Raw genomic sequence first — 16,281 nt, 5'->3', positions numbered from 1 at the left:
CACATCGAGGAAAAACACTTGCAAATTATGAGAACACTATGGGGAGGGCGAGCATTGAGGAATGCATACAGAATTGAGAAGAATAAATCCAAGGAAAGACCAAGGGAAGCAAACAGAGAGTGGTGTGAATGAAAAGCTCCTTAGTATGAAGGAGAAAATGGACACGCAGTAAGGGTAAAGTGAAGTCTTAAGTTTAGAAAGCAGGTAGAGAAAAGAGCTAAGGACTGAAAGTTCAAAAGAGTCCAAAAGGATATTTTAATACAAAATGAGAGAAAGAAGAAAATTTATGTTGTCCATACTTATCTCTAGCTGCAGGCTGGGAGCAAATGGAAGAAACATTTGTGGCCTCGTCTACAGGAGAAGGAATGGAGCTGATCAATATGGTGCAACAGGAGGACTATCAGAGACTGAGGAATTCAGCAGTGAAGGATCTGCTGTTGGATCAGTCCCTTTTCTTGAACATTAGCATCATTGTGCTGTTTCTTCAATGCATGACATAAAGTGTGAAATCATTGCTGTGGTCACAGATGATGGCAATGTGAACATCTACTTGTGTTTCAAGATCACCTACTAGGCAGCAAGGCTTCTTTTCACCACCCACATCCCACTGAATCCACAACACTAAGAAAAAAAGGAGAGAGACCTTGTGCACATATTGAAAGTGCTTATTCTTTCTTCTCCCCTTGAAAAAAATAACCAATAAATTCATTAAGGGCTCATGCAATTGTTTCCATAAGCCAGACTTCTCTTCTTGCATTTCTCACATACTTTTCAACTCTGAGATGAAAAGGTTCACACTACTCTGTGTGATAAACTGACTCATGGTAGAGCTCATAGGATTATAGTGGTGGCCAGTTATCTGGCTGATGGCCAATCACCTGTGGTGTTCCCCAGGGCCCAATTCTAGGGCCAGTCCTGTTCAACATTTTTATCAGTGATCTGGTTGCAGAAGTTGAATGCAGCCTCAGCAAGTTCACTAATGACACTAGACTGGGAGAGGCTGTTGACTCTCTGGAAGGTTGAGAGGCCTTGCAGGGAGATCTAGAAAGGTTGGAGGACTGGGCAATTGGCAACGGCATGAAGGTCAACAAAGGAAAATGCTGGGTTCTGCACCTGGGACAGAGTAATGTTGGACACAGGTACAGGCTGGAAGAAGAGTGGCTAGAGAGCAGCTCAGCAGAAAGGGATTTGGGAGTGCTGGTTGACAGTAGGCTTAACACGAGGCATCACTGCACCCTGGCAGCCAAGAGAACAAACTGCATTTTGGGGTGCCTTAACCACAGCATAGCCCGCCAGTCAAAAGAGATGATTCTTATGCTGTTTAGCATTGGTGTGGACTCAACTTGAATATTTTGTGCAGTTCTGGTCTCTACAATATAAAAAGGATAGTAAGATAGTTGAATGAGGAGGGCAACAAAACTGGTAAAGGGGCTGGAAGGCAAGTCCTGTGAGGAGAGGCTGAGGACACTTGATTTATCTAGTCTGGAGAAAAGAAGGCTAACAGGCCACCTCATTGCTCTCTACAGCTTCCTGAGCAAGGGAAGCACAGAGGTGCTGGTCTCTTCTCCCTGTTAACCAACATTAGGACACGAGGGAACAGCCCAAAGAAGCACCAGGGAAGGTTCAGACCAGATATTAGGAAAATTTCTTTAGTGCAAGAGTGTTCAAACACTGCAACAGACTTCCTAGTGAGGGGATTGATGCCCCATGCCTGTCAGTATTTAAGAGGCATTTGGACAATGCCTTCATTAATATACTTTAACTTTTGGTTAGCCCTGAAGTGGTCAGGCAGTTGGACTAGATGATCTTTGAATTTCCCTTCGCCAACTGAACTATTCTGTTCTATTCTGGTAAAAAAACAAAACAAAACAAACAAAAAAAAACTCATCAAGATGAGCCTTTGCTTTTTATACACGTTATAAACAAAGAAGACAAGTTGCCTCAGTCCAGTGAAATAACTGCTATAATACACACAAGGTCTGGTATAATGATGCATATAATTAATTATTATAGCACCTGATAGAAAGACCAAACATTTTGAACATGCTGGTAGGACAAACTTGATTAAGCAAGTAGAGGAATAGTATGCACTGTTTAAAATATAAAGATAAACAAAATCTGAATTTTGTTATTTTTTATGATGGGTAAATAAATGCCATTATTCTGAGGTATTATTTATTATTAGTGAAGTTCAGCTACAAACTCTGGTCATGCTGGGAACTGTACAAATAAAGAATGAAGAAACAAAACCTGGCCATAAAGAGTTTCTAATCAAAGTATATTTTTTTTTCCTGAAGCATGTTCTTTATTAATATTTTAGTCTTTAATAAATGAAAAAATCTCTGAACAGTCTACTCATGGGAAATACTTTGCTGCCTTGGTCAGTACTTCAAAAGGATTAATACGGTTATTAAGATTTCCATAATGGTAGTTATGCTTATACTGATAAAGGGTGTTTTCACTTACCATCATCTATTCTACAAACAATCCCCAGGCATACAATATATTAAGTAAAATAAACGGAACAGTTTGAAGTGTATGCAAAAGGGAGAGTTTTGAATACTTATTAATTTTGGTAAAATGTGTAGAAGATTGATATATGTATATATATATATATAAAAATTATCAGAACCTGAAATTGATGAAATTAATACATTGCTCTTGAGAACGTGCTTTAAGAATGTCTCTTGCTACCCTAAAATATATTATTTCTTACTCTTTTTTTTTCTCTAAAGTAAATTAATATGTAAAATTCAGTTTCAAGTAGATAGTGAAATTCTATGTCTGACAAACTCCTCTTTTTGGATGGTAAATATTTACAAATGTAGGCATAAGAAAACTTGTAGGGATGAGAGAAACTGGTTTGGGTCCAGAGAAGTTCTTGGCATTCTGAATATTCAAGTTAATGTTCTTCAGAGATCCCTAGAAACTCCTGTTACTGTTCCATGCTTCACCCTTAACCATACCCTCAACCTTAAACAGAGACTAAGAAAGAAAAAAAGATTCCTGCTGGAAAAGAAAGAAAGCAGAAAGAGAGTTAGTTCTCAGCTCCCAGTCTCACTTTCCTCAAGGAGGATGCTTTCCTATAGAGTACCTGCATAACCTTCATTATTTAGTAACTCATCTTCCAGCCTAGAAAATGCAGCCACTAAGTTTTCCCTACTACTTATCAGCAGATTGAATAGAAGTGGATTCTTCCTTCTCTGGTAACTTACATGTGTAGTTTGCATAGTAACACATACAATTTTCCTAAGAGACAAACTTGTATGAACAAATCTTAGGAGTCTAATATATTGCCCTGCCCATTCAACATGACCGAGGTTGCTAGAGTAGACAGAGAAATGCACTGAACAGATGGCCTAATGATGCAACATTACTTCTGTTTACAACTCCTCAGAAGTTGTTACCTACTAGAGACTGGCTAGTCATCTTTTTACCTTGGGACTTCCTGGTCTACAGAGTTGTCCCATTTGGGGGACAGTGCTGGGAGCAGTGGGAAGACACCTTTTCCCCTTATGAGCTCAGTTGGAGGCTTTTGCTACCATAAACTGACAAGAAAAGGATATCAAGAAAAAGAAGGCAGAAGAGTGAATAAAAGCCCCATGTCACCCCATGGGCCCTGAGTATGACCCCATGGGTCATACTTGCACAAGTCAGGCCTTCATCTTCGTGCAGTTGTATCATTCTTCCTCCTCCAGACAGATTACCAAATGTGGCACTTGCTGTCTGGGTTCATTGGTGATCTACTGGGACAGTGGAAGTGCTTGGAAAAGTCCCTGCTATTGCTAACAGGCCCACAGACGCGAAGTGACAAGGGACTGTGTGGATCAGTGTTCGAGGAAGACTGTAATTCCTCAGGATCCTGGTGTCCACACATTGCCTGAGGGAAAGTAAAACAGAAAAGTCAGTTTGGGTGACTGTCCTCATGTAAATAAGTCATAAGTCCTCATGCCTCTGCACATTCCACACCGCTGAGGCTGCTGGAATAGACTAAGAACCACTTTCATGAGTGCCAACAATGTTCAGATACTTCCCTTCACAACCACAATTTATGACTATTTTCCCTTCCCTTTTCCTAAACTTCTCTGTCCCAATTTTCCTATCTGACCAGCCATCTGCTTTTTCTCTAAGCTACACAGTCCACAACAAAATGAATTTAGACCACCTTGGATTTTGGGTTCATGCAGCCTTGAACTCCAAGGTTCCTATTGTGTCCTACTGTGTCTTACTGGGTCCTACTGTGTCTTACTGTTGTCCTACTGTGACAGTATAGATGTAGCCTAAGTGTCCAGACTTAGTTTATTAACAAAAATGAATTATATCTCATTAGGAAAGGTGAGCACTCATCACAACATCCCATTACTACTATATTGGGGGGAAGATTATGTGACTTAATTGGTGTTACAACTGAAAATCCAAATTTTCACTCTTGTGATTCCAGTCTTTATTCATTAACAAATGATGTAGTAGCTGTCAGATCACCTCTGAAATGCAAATCTTGGTGTCAAGACCCAATTATTTGTAATTTCAGAACTGAATTACTGCTTTTCTACATATTGTGTGGACCTGATGCCAATACATAGAGAAAACTTTTCCTTTTGCACATTTACAGTGATTAATATGGGTATGACCTTTCTGAGCACAGAAATCCAATGTCATGATGATGAAAAAAAAACTCACCTGCACAACTGCACAACTTTGCACAAATCCTTAAACCATGTTCCCACAAAAATCTCCAACTATGTGTGCATGTATTTCTCATTCTTTATCTCTAAATTATATCTATAATCTAAACTTTTTTTCTCTACCAGTCACTCAGAATGACCTTACAACTTGACAAAGAGATGGATGGAGCAAGGGATGGAGACCTGGATGGAGCAAGGGATGGAGACCTATGTGTGTTTTCCACTAAAATTTCATTTTCTGTTAGTAAGATTGCTCAGAGTAGCAAAAAAGTACTGAGGATGGCAAAGAAGTCTTCTTTCTCTGACACAATTTGTCTGCTACAACTTAATTTTGGTAGACTTCAGAGCTTTGTAAAAGATATATTTACAGACAGCCATCTTGTTTGCAATGAGATCCATGACAGATTAAGAGCCCCATATGTGAATTTTAGCTTTCTAAATAAGATTCTGAATCTACCAACAACATCTATCATTCCCAGTTCTAGGAAGAATGGAGAAAAAGGACTGAATATTGAGAAGGACAGACTGTAATAATGTAGAAGACAATGGAGAGTGAGAGACACATAACTAGCCTAGAATTCATTACATGAGCGAAACTGAGGTAGAAAAGCTGGTCGTGTGAAAGTCCGATCTTGGGTAAATCCTCCTGTTTGTGCTTTTTCAGCCAATTCTTATAGGCCTGTGGAGAGAGAAAATTAATAATAAATTCCCCTTCAGACAGTGTCCAAGAAACATGTCTTCTGTCAATTAAATATATCAGTCTGGTATATATTTAATATATTTATTATGCTTGTATCTCTTTCTGCTCACTCTGAGGTGTCTGGCTGCTTGCCATTCCCCTAATAGCTGTAAGAAGGGAGAATAACAATGTTAATTCCTTTGTTTCCAATTTCTGACACTACTATACACCGATGGTCAGAAGAGATGTGATGACTGCACTATGAAAAAAATGAAAATTACTTTCAAAGAAAGTCACAAATATCTGTAAAACTTTATTTATTGGTGCTATGAATGCCATCAAAAAATCTTTGTGCCTGTAACAGTCTCAAAGTTCTTCACACAGAAATGCAACAAGTACCATCTCACACCCAGAGAACTCAGAGCACCCTGCACTCATTAATTAACTAAACCTCTGAATTCCTGCAGGAGTTCTAGACGGAAATATTGCTGAAAACATGACAGTGGAGTAATTTTATCACAATACAGAATTCTAGTTCTTATCTCAGCCTAGTTCTTTAGGTATAACATAAATATACAATAGCCTAATATAAAGTAATAACGTGTTTTGTATGCATTACATAATTAGGGAAGTAAAAAAAGGACCACCCCAGAATAGGCGAAGGGGAGAAGTGTTCTTATATGGAGGTAGTGAGATTATAAGCACAGCTCTGTGGAGAACCTATGATTGGAATAGCAGAGGAAATGCAAAGAACATGCTGCACTGGCACAGACATGCAAGAAATCTGGGACTGGAGCAGTATGTAGGACAGGGATATAACAGGGCAGTCTTAAGACATGCCAGTTGAGCTGTCTGGTGAGACTCTGAGATCATAAAAATGAGATCAGAGAAATAAGTAAACTACAATACCTGGTAAGCAATGACAAGCCCTCCATTGTCAGCTGTATTCTCCAAGAGCGTAAGAGTACCGTTGACCTTAAAGTCAAAGCTTTCATACTGTTCAACAAAGCAATCTACAGATTTCTGTAGCACACTCCTATTGCATGTAGGACAGCCACCAGGCAACACTGTAGGGAAAAAAATATCCTAGAAAGTAAAGCTATTTCTGATGTTCACTTGTATTCCCGACACTGAGCTTTCTTCGTATTTCTTTTTGTATGGAGTGGGTTTCCTTAGCTTCACCTGCTTTAATAATGTATTTATACATGGATATAGGGGTCAAGATTGAAGAACCCCTAAGGGAAACTACCACTGGGGGCCTAGAACAGTAAACAAAGAGGATAAGCTTCACCCTGCAGCTGGTACCCACCATAACCATAGAATGCGTGAAGAAGTTCATGTGCCATGAAGACCCCAATAGCTCCAAAGTTCACAGCACTGAAAAATAAACATGAAAAGAGTGATTTTGAAAAGAAAAGAAGAACAGGTGAGCATTCTTTATCACCACTGAGCACAATTGTGGACCGCAAAGAAGCATTCTACTCTGAGAGCCCACAGAAGCACTTTCTGTTTATTGCCTCCCAGATGTGGTACTCTGTAAAAATATGAACACAAATGTAAATTACTCTACCGATGCTTGAAATTGCACAATGGACTTGCATTAAAGCATTCCTAGCTAATAAGCCATCTTAATCACAGAGAGTGCGAATTAAATTCTGCACTTATTAACTGTAATGTGATACTCTGTTGAGATATGTCCTTAGTTACCCAGTATTGGATGAACTGCTACATAAACAGTAACTGCAATGGCAAAATACAAGAGCAGGATGGTTGGAAAGGCAGTCTTGCAGCAGTCATCTTGTGAAACATAATACATAAAACTGGCAGGCAAATTAAAATCGTGAAGGCTTGACTACAATTACTCAGGCCTAGCACTGGTAATCTTTCCACTCACTACAAGCAGGAGGTTCTTTCCAATAAGAATTTCTATCATTCTTTGCAATGAAGTTACAGTCACACAAGCATGAGTACAATTAAAATAGATTTCCATAATACAAAATGATGATTTTTTTTTTTTTTACAGGCACCGATTAACACTGATAAAGCATGAAATGGGTCTAGAATCATAGAATCATAGAAAGGTTTGGGTTGGAAGAGACCTTGAAAATCATCTAGTTCCAAACCCTCTGCCAATGGGGGCACCTTCCACTAGACCAGGTTGCTCAAAGCCCTATGCAACCTGGACTTGAATACTTCCAGGGATGGCGTATCATTATTATATCACCGGGAACTCATTAGGACACCGACAAGGACAGGATAATTCATCTTCTTTTAGAGTTGCTCTTGCAGAAACTCTGTAGTTTATAACGATTGAACTGTCTTGCCAAATTATAGTTTTAAAAATTATACTCATAGTTATCTGAACTGGCAAATTCTTTTTGACAGTAAAATTTAAATTCTGGAGCATCATCTGACCAACTGTTAATGTGCCAACACAAGTTTAACTTATGAGTCTACTGACCTGGAATGACGGTGAGAAGAATATATTTTACTAACACCAAATACAAAAGGAATAAGAAGTTGCAGACACTTTCTCTTTTTTTTTTTCCAGAGGAACAACAATGTAAAAACCTGCACAACCGGATTTTTTTTTTCTATTATTCTTTTCCTATTCTCCACAATATAATGAATTCATGAAACAATGCAAATACTAGCAAATGTCATACAAGTAGTGGCAGAAGATTACCATGGAAAAAATAATTACTTTAACTGATATGGGTTTCTTTCAGACTTCAGTCTCTTCCCACTGTGTGAATTTATCTTTGGAGTATGATGGGATTATGTCAAGTCTCTGTCAGTTATCATGCAAAAAAAGGACATAAGATAATATTTTTACAGTCAGCTAAGTGCTTTTAATACCAGAAAAAAAAAATGTTTAAAAGAACTGTTCAGTATGATGAAAGAACCCAACTATGAAAGTATAGTCTACAGAGGTGTCGTTGTTGCAGGAGAAGCCTCAGAATGAAAAATATGTCTGCTAATTAGAGGAGATTTCTTGAAGAAAAGGAAGAACAGAACTGTGTTTGATCCATTTGAAAAGACTTTTTACATGAAGTTGCTCCTATTTGCTCTGGGTTGGATTTCTATGAATTAGATTGCAGAAATACTTGGAATCTAGAAAAAGAAAGGCGGAGGTGCATTGTGGTTTTTTTTTTTTTTTTTTTTTTCAGTTAACCTATGCAAGACTTCTACCTCTTTGCTCTGGGATGATACACTTGGCTCAGCTTACTTTCACCTATATTCTAATATTGCTCCAGCAAACCCTTTCTCTGCTTCCAGAGAAAGATCACACTCTTTCAGAGTTCATAGAGCAGAACTGGCAAGCCACATCCATTTGGCTTTAGAAAAAGTTATTTTTCCCATTATACTGGATCTTTCTGGGATGCAGTTAGAAATAGAGGTTCAAGACACATTTACTGAGATTCTTCCTGGAAACATGGTGTAGCAAAAGGACTACATTCAGCTTCCACTTTTGCAGCCCCTTCATACCTGGGAAAATCCATGTGGAAAAAAGGGCTGCGGAACATTCCAGCAGGAAAGACCACCATGTGGTGCCTTAGTGAGTAGTATGAATGGACAGCCCAGGGGGACACCTGCCAGCTAGAAGCAGAAATGAGAGAATGTATTAATCTGTATCTCACACCTTGCTCTTTTCCTCCATTGGGTTTGCAGAAATGGTTTGCTCCATGCAAGTCTTCATACAATGAAGGAAAATGATGAAATTCACATTATCTAGAGTTAAAGGTGTTTGAAACAGACCTTCACTCATTTACAGACAGAGCTAGTAGCTTAGCTTTCACACACATTTAGAGATTCACCTTCACAATTTCACTGTCAAATAGGTCAGAATTATTAACCATCTGTAATGTCCCGCACAGAATACACCTTAAGTCCCAAGTATGCCTATCTCCACTCCCTGCCTTCAGAAGCATCTGTGTCCTGACTTTGAGGTGTCTCTGCCAATATTCACCTCCACACAATGCTTTGCTGTCAGATAGCTCAGCCCAGGAGCACCAGCTATTCCTCTTTATTAGGGGTTTATGACAATAAGCAGAAAAGGTCCCATTTTGAGGGGTTTGGGATTCCCTCCACAACAGTGGTGGTTTTGATAGCATGAACTCATGCTGAACACAAGATAAGGTGCCAAGTTCAGGGCTTTTTTAAAGATGAGGCAGCAATGTGCCCTTGCAGAAAAGGACAACAGCATCCTGCCCTGCATTAGGAGAAATGTCACCACTAGGTCGAGAGGTGGTTATGAACTGGTGGTTCAGGACTGGTGTAACCACAGTTGTAAGTACTGTGTCCAGTTCTGCCAGAGCCTTTCCCACCCTTAGTAAAAGAGATATATAGACAGACAGCTGGACACACTCCTGAGTGGTCTCTTTCAGCTGATCGTGCTTTGAACAGGAGGGTTGGACTAGGAGATCACCCCAATTACCTTCCAACCTCTGGTAGTCTGTTTTTTTCATATCAATATCTGACACTTACTTAACATGTGAATGATGCTGAAGGAGCTTTGAGTAGGAATTCTCCCTCATTGTCTTCAAGCAAGCCACCACGTTGAGGAAAAAAGTGTCTTCATTTATCTCCAGCTAAGGGAAGAGTTGGGAAATGTCAATGTCACATGGCATGAGAGAGGAATGAATTGGACAGTATGAGAGAGAGGAAAGTCCCACAGGTCAAAAAAAGAGGTTCATCAAAAGACAAACCAATGGAACACTTGTTTTTTTTTCCTCTCCCAGTTCAAAAGACTTTTGATTTAAGATGTGACCAGAACATTATCTGCAGCCAAACAGAACATACAAACAGGTCACAATCAGTAGGTGGCAGCATAGGCAACACCGAACAATGTAGAAGCAATAGATGCAGGTTGTCTGGATCCACCTCTTCTCAGAAAGTGATACGTGCGTTGCTCAGAGGTCCTAGCCTCTTTTATCAGCAGACAAGATAGCAGTTGGTACAAGTAAACTGCCAGCAGTGAGATAGACAGGTTTACATTATATAGCTCACATTCTGGTATTCCAGGTTCACTTTGGCAGTCTGAAGTATGTAAGCTGGATAGCCAATCTCCACTCGTAGCGTGGACACCTAAAATCATAATAGAAAGAAAGAAAGAAAGAATGAAAGAAAGGAAGAAAGAAAGAAAGGAAGGAAGGAAGGAAGGAAGGAAGGAAGGAAGGAAGGAAGGAAGGAAGGAAGGAAGGAAGGAAGGAAGGAAGAAAGAAAGAAAGAAAGAAAGAAAGGAGAAAGAAAGAAAGGAGAAAGAAAGAAAGAAAGAAAGAAAGAAAGAAAGAAAGAAAGAAAGAAAGAAAGAAAGAAAGAAAGAAAGAAAGAAAGAAAGAAAGAAAGAAAGAAAGAAAGAAAGGAGAAAGAAAGAAAGAAAGAAAGAAAGAAAAGAAAGAAAGAAAGAAAGAAAGAAAGAAAGAAAGAAAGAAAGAAAGAAAGAAAGAAAGAAAGAAAGAAAGAAAGAAAGAAAGAAAAAGAAAGAAATGTGACCAACAGGGAGTTTTACATTTTGGAAGTCCCTTTTAAACTCTATTTCTAAGCAAAAATATGATCTATTAATCAGCCATTTTTTAAAACAATTACTCTTTTTCAAGAAGACTTCTCCTCTTGTTATTCTGTTCTACTATTTTTTTTAGCACTGTTTTCTGGAATTCAGTTTATATTTTTAAAACTCTATAGATGTGTAAATCTGAAGGTACAATGTAACTCATTACATTAATTCACAGTATCTGTGGCCTCTCTATGCCTATGTATCAGTGTCATGTGCGTGATGACACCTATAGAACCACATACAGGTTTTAGTGTGTATAAGGAACCTATTTTGAATTGTGTGCCTGTAGAAACAGGTAGAAATACATAGGCCCTTTCCACTTTTCTCCAGAGACTTTAGGGAAAGGTTGTCCTCAGTAACTTCTGCCTTCTACACGCACCAAAACTTTAGCTTGTTGGCGTGTTTGCTCATCCATCCACTCCAACCGATCCAGTTGGCTGTAGAGAGCATCTTGGATCTCAGAGAACATCTCCTCAGCCTGCCATGGAGAATAGAAGGCACAGTCAGAACTGCGGAAAAACATTGTTCAGGCCTAGTTATTGTCTTCCCATGTTCCAGCAATTCAACCATACAATAGTTGGGAGATTATTCCTCTTCTCTTGATGAAAGAAGAAATAGCAGTTTCTATATCTGTTTAGGCTTAAGTTTCTTAGGCATCCAGTGGTTCCTCACAGATGTCATCATTCTTTCCCACGCACCTTGTCCTCTTGACTATCATAGTAAGAGGGGAAACGTAATCCCTTTTCATTAAATCCCTTTTGGGATGAGAATGGCTTAAGTTTAGGCTTAAGTTTCTTAGGCATCCAGTGGTTCCTCACAGATGTCATCATTCTTTCCCACGCACCTTTTCCTCTTGACTATCATAGTAAGAGGGGAAACATAATCCCTTTTCATTAAATCCCTTTTGGGATGGGAATGGACCCAATGATTGTCCCACTTCACAAAATATCCACAAGAATTTCTTATTGGTGTCTCCCTTTCCAAAGTTATAGCAGTCTGAGTCTCTCTTTCAAAAATTGTGCTTTGCTTATTCAGCTTTTTGCTTCAGTACATAGTCTTAGTTTTTCATTACCCTTTCTTGGAGTTATTATTATTATCCTTGTTACTTTTATACACTGAAAACTCTCAAAAAACTTGATGCCTACACTAATTTCCCTCCATAAAAAAAAAAAAAAGTCTGATCATCAAAAGTAAAAACACATATCTTTTCCACAGTGCCAGAAGGTGTTCCATTTACTGTGGATCCTCTCAGAATGTTTTGATATTGATTTGTTTCTGTAAAACTGGTCACAAACATTATGCAGTCCTTGCTCACCCACCATTCTCTTATTGGCTTTATGATTGAAAAGTTTCTTTAAATACTTCAGGATTTCTGATGAATACTAACTGCCATTTCAGTTAAACACACTGAAATGGCATGCACTTGCAGGGTTCTCATAGGTATTTGTGCAGTCCACATAGCTTTGCTAACAGATGAGATAAAGATTCTAAGTGGTATTTTAACATTGATTATTCTAGCAGTGACAGTGCACTTGTTCTGATAATATCACACGTTTTCCCCAAACAGAAGAGAAGTATATGACTACAGGAATACATAAAAAGGTATAAAAGCTTTTGCTGCCTTGATGCTGTTCTAAGCTGGCAGGGCAAAAAAGGAAGGAACAAAGCTGAGCTCTGCTTGGGGATTAAGAAGATGAATACCTACAAGTTTCTTGGTTTGCTGAGGGAAAATTTCCTTCACAATCATCTGCCCTAGGACTGGCTCAAAGAAAGAGCTGGTATCAGTCAAACACTTCTTCCAGCGCTCAACTGGGATCTGTGAGAATAGAGAAAGAAATAAAGACACCTGAGAGTGAAGAGGAAGAGACAGAAAGATGAAGACAGTAAAAAGATAAATAAACATGCTGTCAGTAGTTTATATGTTGTTATTTAAAAATGACAGCCATGAATAATGAAAACTTTAATACAGTAAAACAAATAATTATTTACCCTACTTACATTCACACAAGATGAATACTCATATTCTGGCTGTAACAAATAAATAGAAGGAAGGTGGCTATCTATACATTGTTTCCCACCCCATGATACAGTGCAATTAGCACCTGAAAGGTTTTTTTGTGTCATGTCTACAACTCCTTGAGAAATGTGAAGCCTTAATTGGCCTTGTGAGAGTGGTTCTCCTCCCCAGATCTAAGAAGCTCCATCCAGGTGAGGAATCAAGAGAATATCCAGAAGGTGTGTGCTGTGGAAGTGAAGATGGCTAAAAGCTAACTCACCACTCTAGATCCCATTTTCCCATGAAGAATCTTAGATAGCTCCAAGCGTGCATCTTGGAATCGACTGTCAAGGGCAGGGGAGAGATTCACAACCAGACAAATAATCATATAGATGGGAAGGGCCCTGTAGGAACATGACATTTAGAAAGACCAATAGAGAGGACCACTTTAGCCCACATTAAGATGAGGTCACCTCCTAGCTGGATGAAGTCAAATATTTAATCAGTAATTCCATCAAAACCCTGGACCTAAAAAAATGAGCAGAAACCAGTCAGCACTGAACAGTAAGCAATATTCAATTTTATGAATTAAAAGCAAATATATGGACAGGATACCATGCAAAAGCTTGCTGGAAATGCCAAAAATCATTAATAACTCTAAGAGAAGAACAAAGTCAATACAGTGAATTTTTTTTTCAGCAGCAGTCAGATTATGATGTTAAGAGGTCACCATAAACACAGAGGCATGGCAAGTGTCAAAGGAGTAATCTGAGGCAGAGGAAACCTGGTAACCTGAACAGTGACAACAAAGTATCCTGAATGGACTACTCCTGAGGCTATCAAAAGGAGGATGATTTATTCATTCATTTTGCTATGAAAGCCGCTGACATGAGTCAACCAAAGAAACTCACACTCAAGAACACCCTGAAGACTCAAGGGATAATTACCTACTGGGATACAGGATTCATTATGGGAAGAAGGGGAAAGAACACTTTATGACTGGGTAATACTTATTATGGGATACTTTGAGGGGACTGTAGGATTCTGTGAGACTTAATATGGGATGCTTGTACGAAGCACCAAAGGCAGAGAAAGGGACAGATCATGGTGGACTGGGAGGAGTTAAGTATGGTAAAGTTAAGGGGAAAGGTGATAAGAGAGAATGGACTAGTGTAAACTTGTGTTTTGTCAGTATGTCTGTCTGGTTGAGTCCTGTGCATGGTCACCAGAGTCTGTCTCATCAAGTTATTTTTAAATATTTTTGTTTGTGGGTGTGTTTGTTTGTGGGGATGGGACTGGATACCGGGGAGACAAGGTTGGCTATTGGAGAGACCAACAGTTTGGACCAGCTACTGTAGAGATCTGTTTTTAATGTGTATTTGTAACTAGAATATATCTGAGTACCAGCAATCAGAGTAGGGCTGCAAGTCTCAGTGGCCCACATATCCAGGTGCCAGCAACTGTGGAGATCAGGGGGGCTGGGGCAGGCTACTGAACATTCTGAATATCAAAGGCCAACTACTGCAGTAATTTGTATTGTGTGTGTACATAAATATGTTTATCTATATTTCACTAGTGTAGTCCAATCCTGATCAGCTGCAGAGGAGGCCGACTGTGCTGTTCATGTTTGTATGGGTGGGTGGGTGACAATATATTTCCTTATATGTGTACATATATGTTGTATGCATGTGCAAGCCTATTGGGAGTATATGCTAATCCTCAGCACTGGACCTGTGGATACAGAGACACAGCAGGCTTGCAACTCATTAAGTTATGGTATCAGAAGTAAATATTTCTTAAGGCATGAACAACCTCAACCATAGATTTGTACAACTCCTACCTGTTATTGTGCCATTGTTCAATGAGCTGTGACATGCCTCTTAAGTAATCCATGTCATGCACTGCAATTGGCTGAGAGAGGTTCATTGGCATAGGATGGAAGAGGGCCTGGAGACATGACAACCAGTCAATAGCAGGTGCCTTTTCCTAGAAGTAAAACAAAGTTTACATGCTGAGCTATCAGTCTAAACAGATTGTCAAGAAATACTAGGGAAACTGGGATTGTCTCCTTGATACTGGTAATGGATACTTTCAACAAGTTGAGCTGTTTTTATGGTATGGGTATTGATTATACTAGAAAAGGAGAATAGACATATATTTCTTTTATCAGAACAGCATGGGGGAGGCGGGGAGTGGATTTGGGGACCTGGAAATTCCAACTGCTATCAATAAGAAGCAGTAAGTTAATAGGTTATTTAAAATTCAACAGTCTCCAAGGGTAATTTGCAAGGGAAGGGCATCTAAATAGTGTAGCTCACATCTCTTTTGATCTACATCTTCAGAATGTGAACATCACATGTAATCGTGTTTCTCAAGTTCTAAGGCACAGATAGATACCTGTAGCTCCTTAATGGTAGTGCGAAAGAACAGCATCCCCCTCTGCTGTCTTTCCTGCAGTGGGGTAACAACACGCTGGAGGTTAGAGATGAAGGACAAGGTAAGGGAAAAGGAATGAGGGGAACCATCCTGTGGACCTCCAAGTAGCCCCCCCAGTTTCTGCAGGTATGAGAGATAGACACGGAGAACCTGCAATACAGAGCATATGATCAGGGGGAGAAACATGACTGAAAGTTAGTCACCTCATCCATTCATCCATCCATCCATCCATCCTGACCACATAAGATTCACTCTTTCAAAAACAATGTAGCCCTTGTCCCCAAAACTGTCATCTTCACCACAACATCCTCATGTAATTCTGCAAGTGGAATACACTTTGCCAAATACAGCTCCTTTCTCAGTGAAGAACAGTGAATTCTCAAAAGGTAATAATTTTAATTTGTCCCAGCTAACAAATACTTTAAATACCAGAATCATTTTAGGGCTGCAGGCTTGCTGTCTCTGAAGTTAAGAGAGCTGTAGTAGACAGTGGCACAGTAATTCAGTATTTTGGATGGAGAGGAAATGACAGTCTTGCTTTTATGTTCATGAGCTATCACAAGAATACTTGTGATGGCTAGATGGGTTTATTTTTTGAGGATTCTTCTGAAAGAGTCAGACTGAGAAACTGAAATCAGCTCAGTTTTTATGCAGTTCAGAAAAATTAGATAGTTGTGATAAAATTATCTTTGCTGCAATGACTCCCGTGGTCAAAGACCTTATTTCCCTAGCTTAGGTTAAAACATTTTAAAATTACTCCCCAACTACACCAATGTTAATAGGTTATAAAGCCTTTATTTTGAACAAGAAAAAAGTTTTGAAATATTCATTCAAGATAGAGGGAGACCCAGATTCATATTACCTAGTAAATAAAAAATAAAATTCATAGAAATTGTAGAAACACAAGATTGGAAAGGACCTAAAAGAT

The 16,281-nt window shown here is 39.1% G+C and overlaps 1 protein-coding gene across 3 annotated transcripts in view; it reads right to left on the bottom strand.

Annotated features, from left to right (window-relative positions):
• Positions 1–1,896: 1,896 nt before the first annotated feature.
• Positions 1,897–16,281, bottom strand: part of KEL (Kell metallo-endopeptidase (Kell blood group)) — a 42,239-nt gene continuing 27,854 nt past the window's right edge. For all 3 annotated transcript variants that reach the window (XM_080586226.1, XM_080586224.1, XM_080586225.1), the window contains 12 exons: positions 15,315–15,503; positions 14,758–14,903; positions 13,198–13,321; positions 12,627–12,737; positions 11,301–11,399; positions 10,375–10,452; positions 9,853–9,956; positions 8,854–8,964; positions 6,674–6,741; positions 6,274–6,431; positions 5,272–5,364; positions 1,897–3,880 (listed from right to left, as the gene is read on the bottom strand). In XM_080586226.1, the coding sequence (XP_080442352.1) occupies positions 3,704–3,880; positions 5,272–5,364; positions 6,274–6,431; positions 6,674–6,741; positions 8,854–8,964; positions 9,853–9,956; positions 10,375–10,452; positions 11,301–11,399; positions 12,627–12,737; positions 13,198–13,321; positions 14,758–14,903; positions 15,315–15,503 (1,458 nt within the window). In that variant the 3' untranslated portion in view covers positions 1,897–3,703. The remainder of the gene's footprint in view (positions 3,881–5,271; positions 5,365–6,273; positions 6,432–6,673; positions 6,742–8,853; positions 8,965–9,852; positions 9,957–10,374; positions 10,453–11,300; positions 11,400–12,626; positions 12,738–13,197; positions 13,322–14,757; positions 14,904–15,314; positions 15,504–16,281) is intronic.

The sequence above is a fragment of the Anser brachyrhynchus genome, assembly GCF_964034855.1.
Source record: "Anser brachyrhynchus genome assembly, chromosome: 1".
In the NCBI taxonomy this organism is placed as follows: domain Eukaryota; kingdom Metazoa; phylum Chordata; class Aves; order Anseriformes; family Anatidae; genus Anser; species Anser brachyrhynchus.
This window is presented reverse-complemented; position numbering and strand designations above follow the sequence as displayed.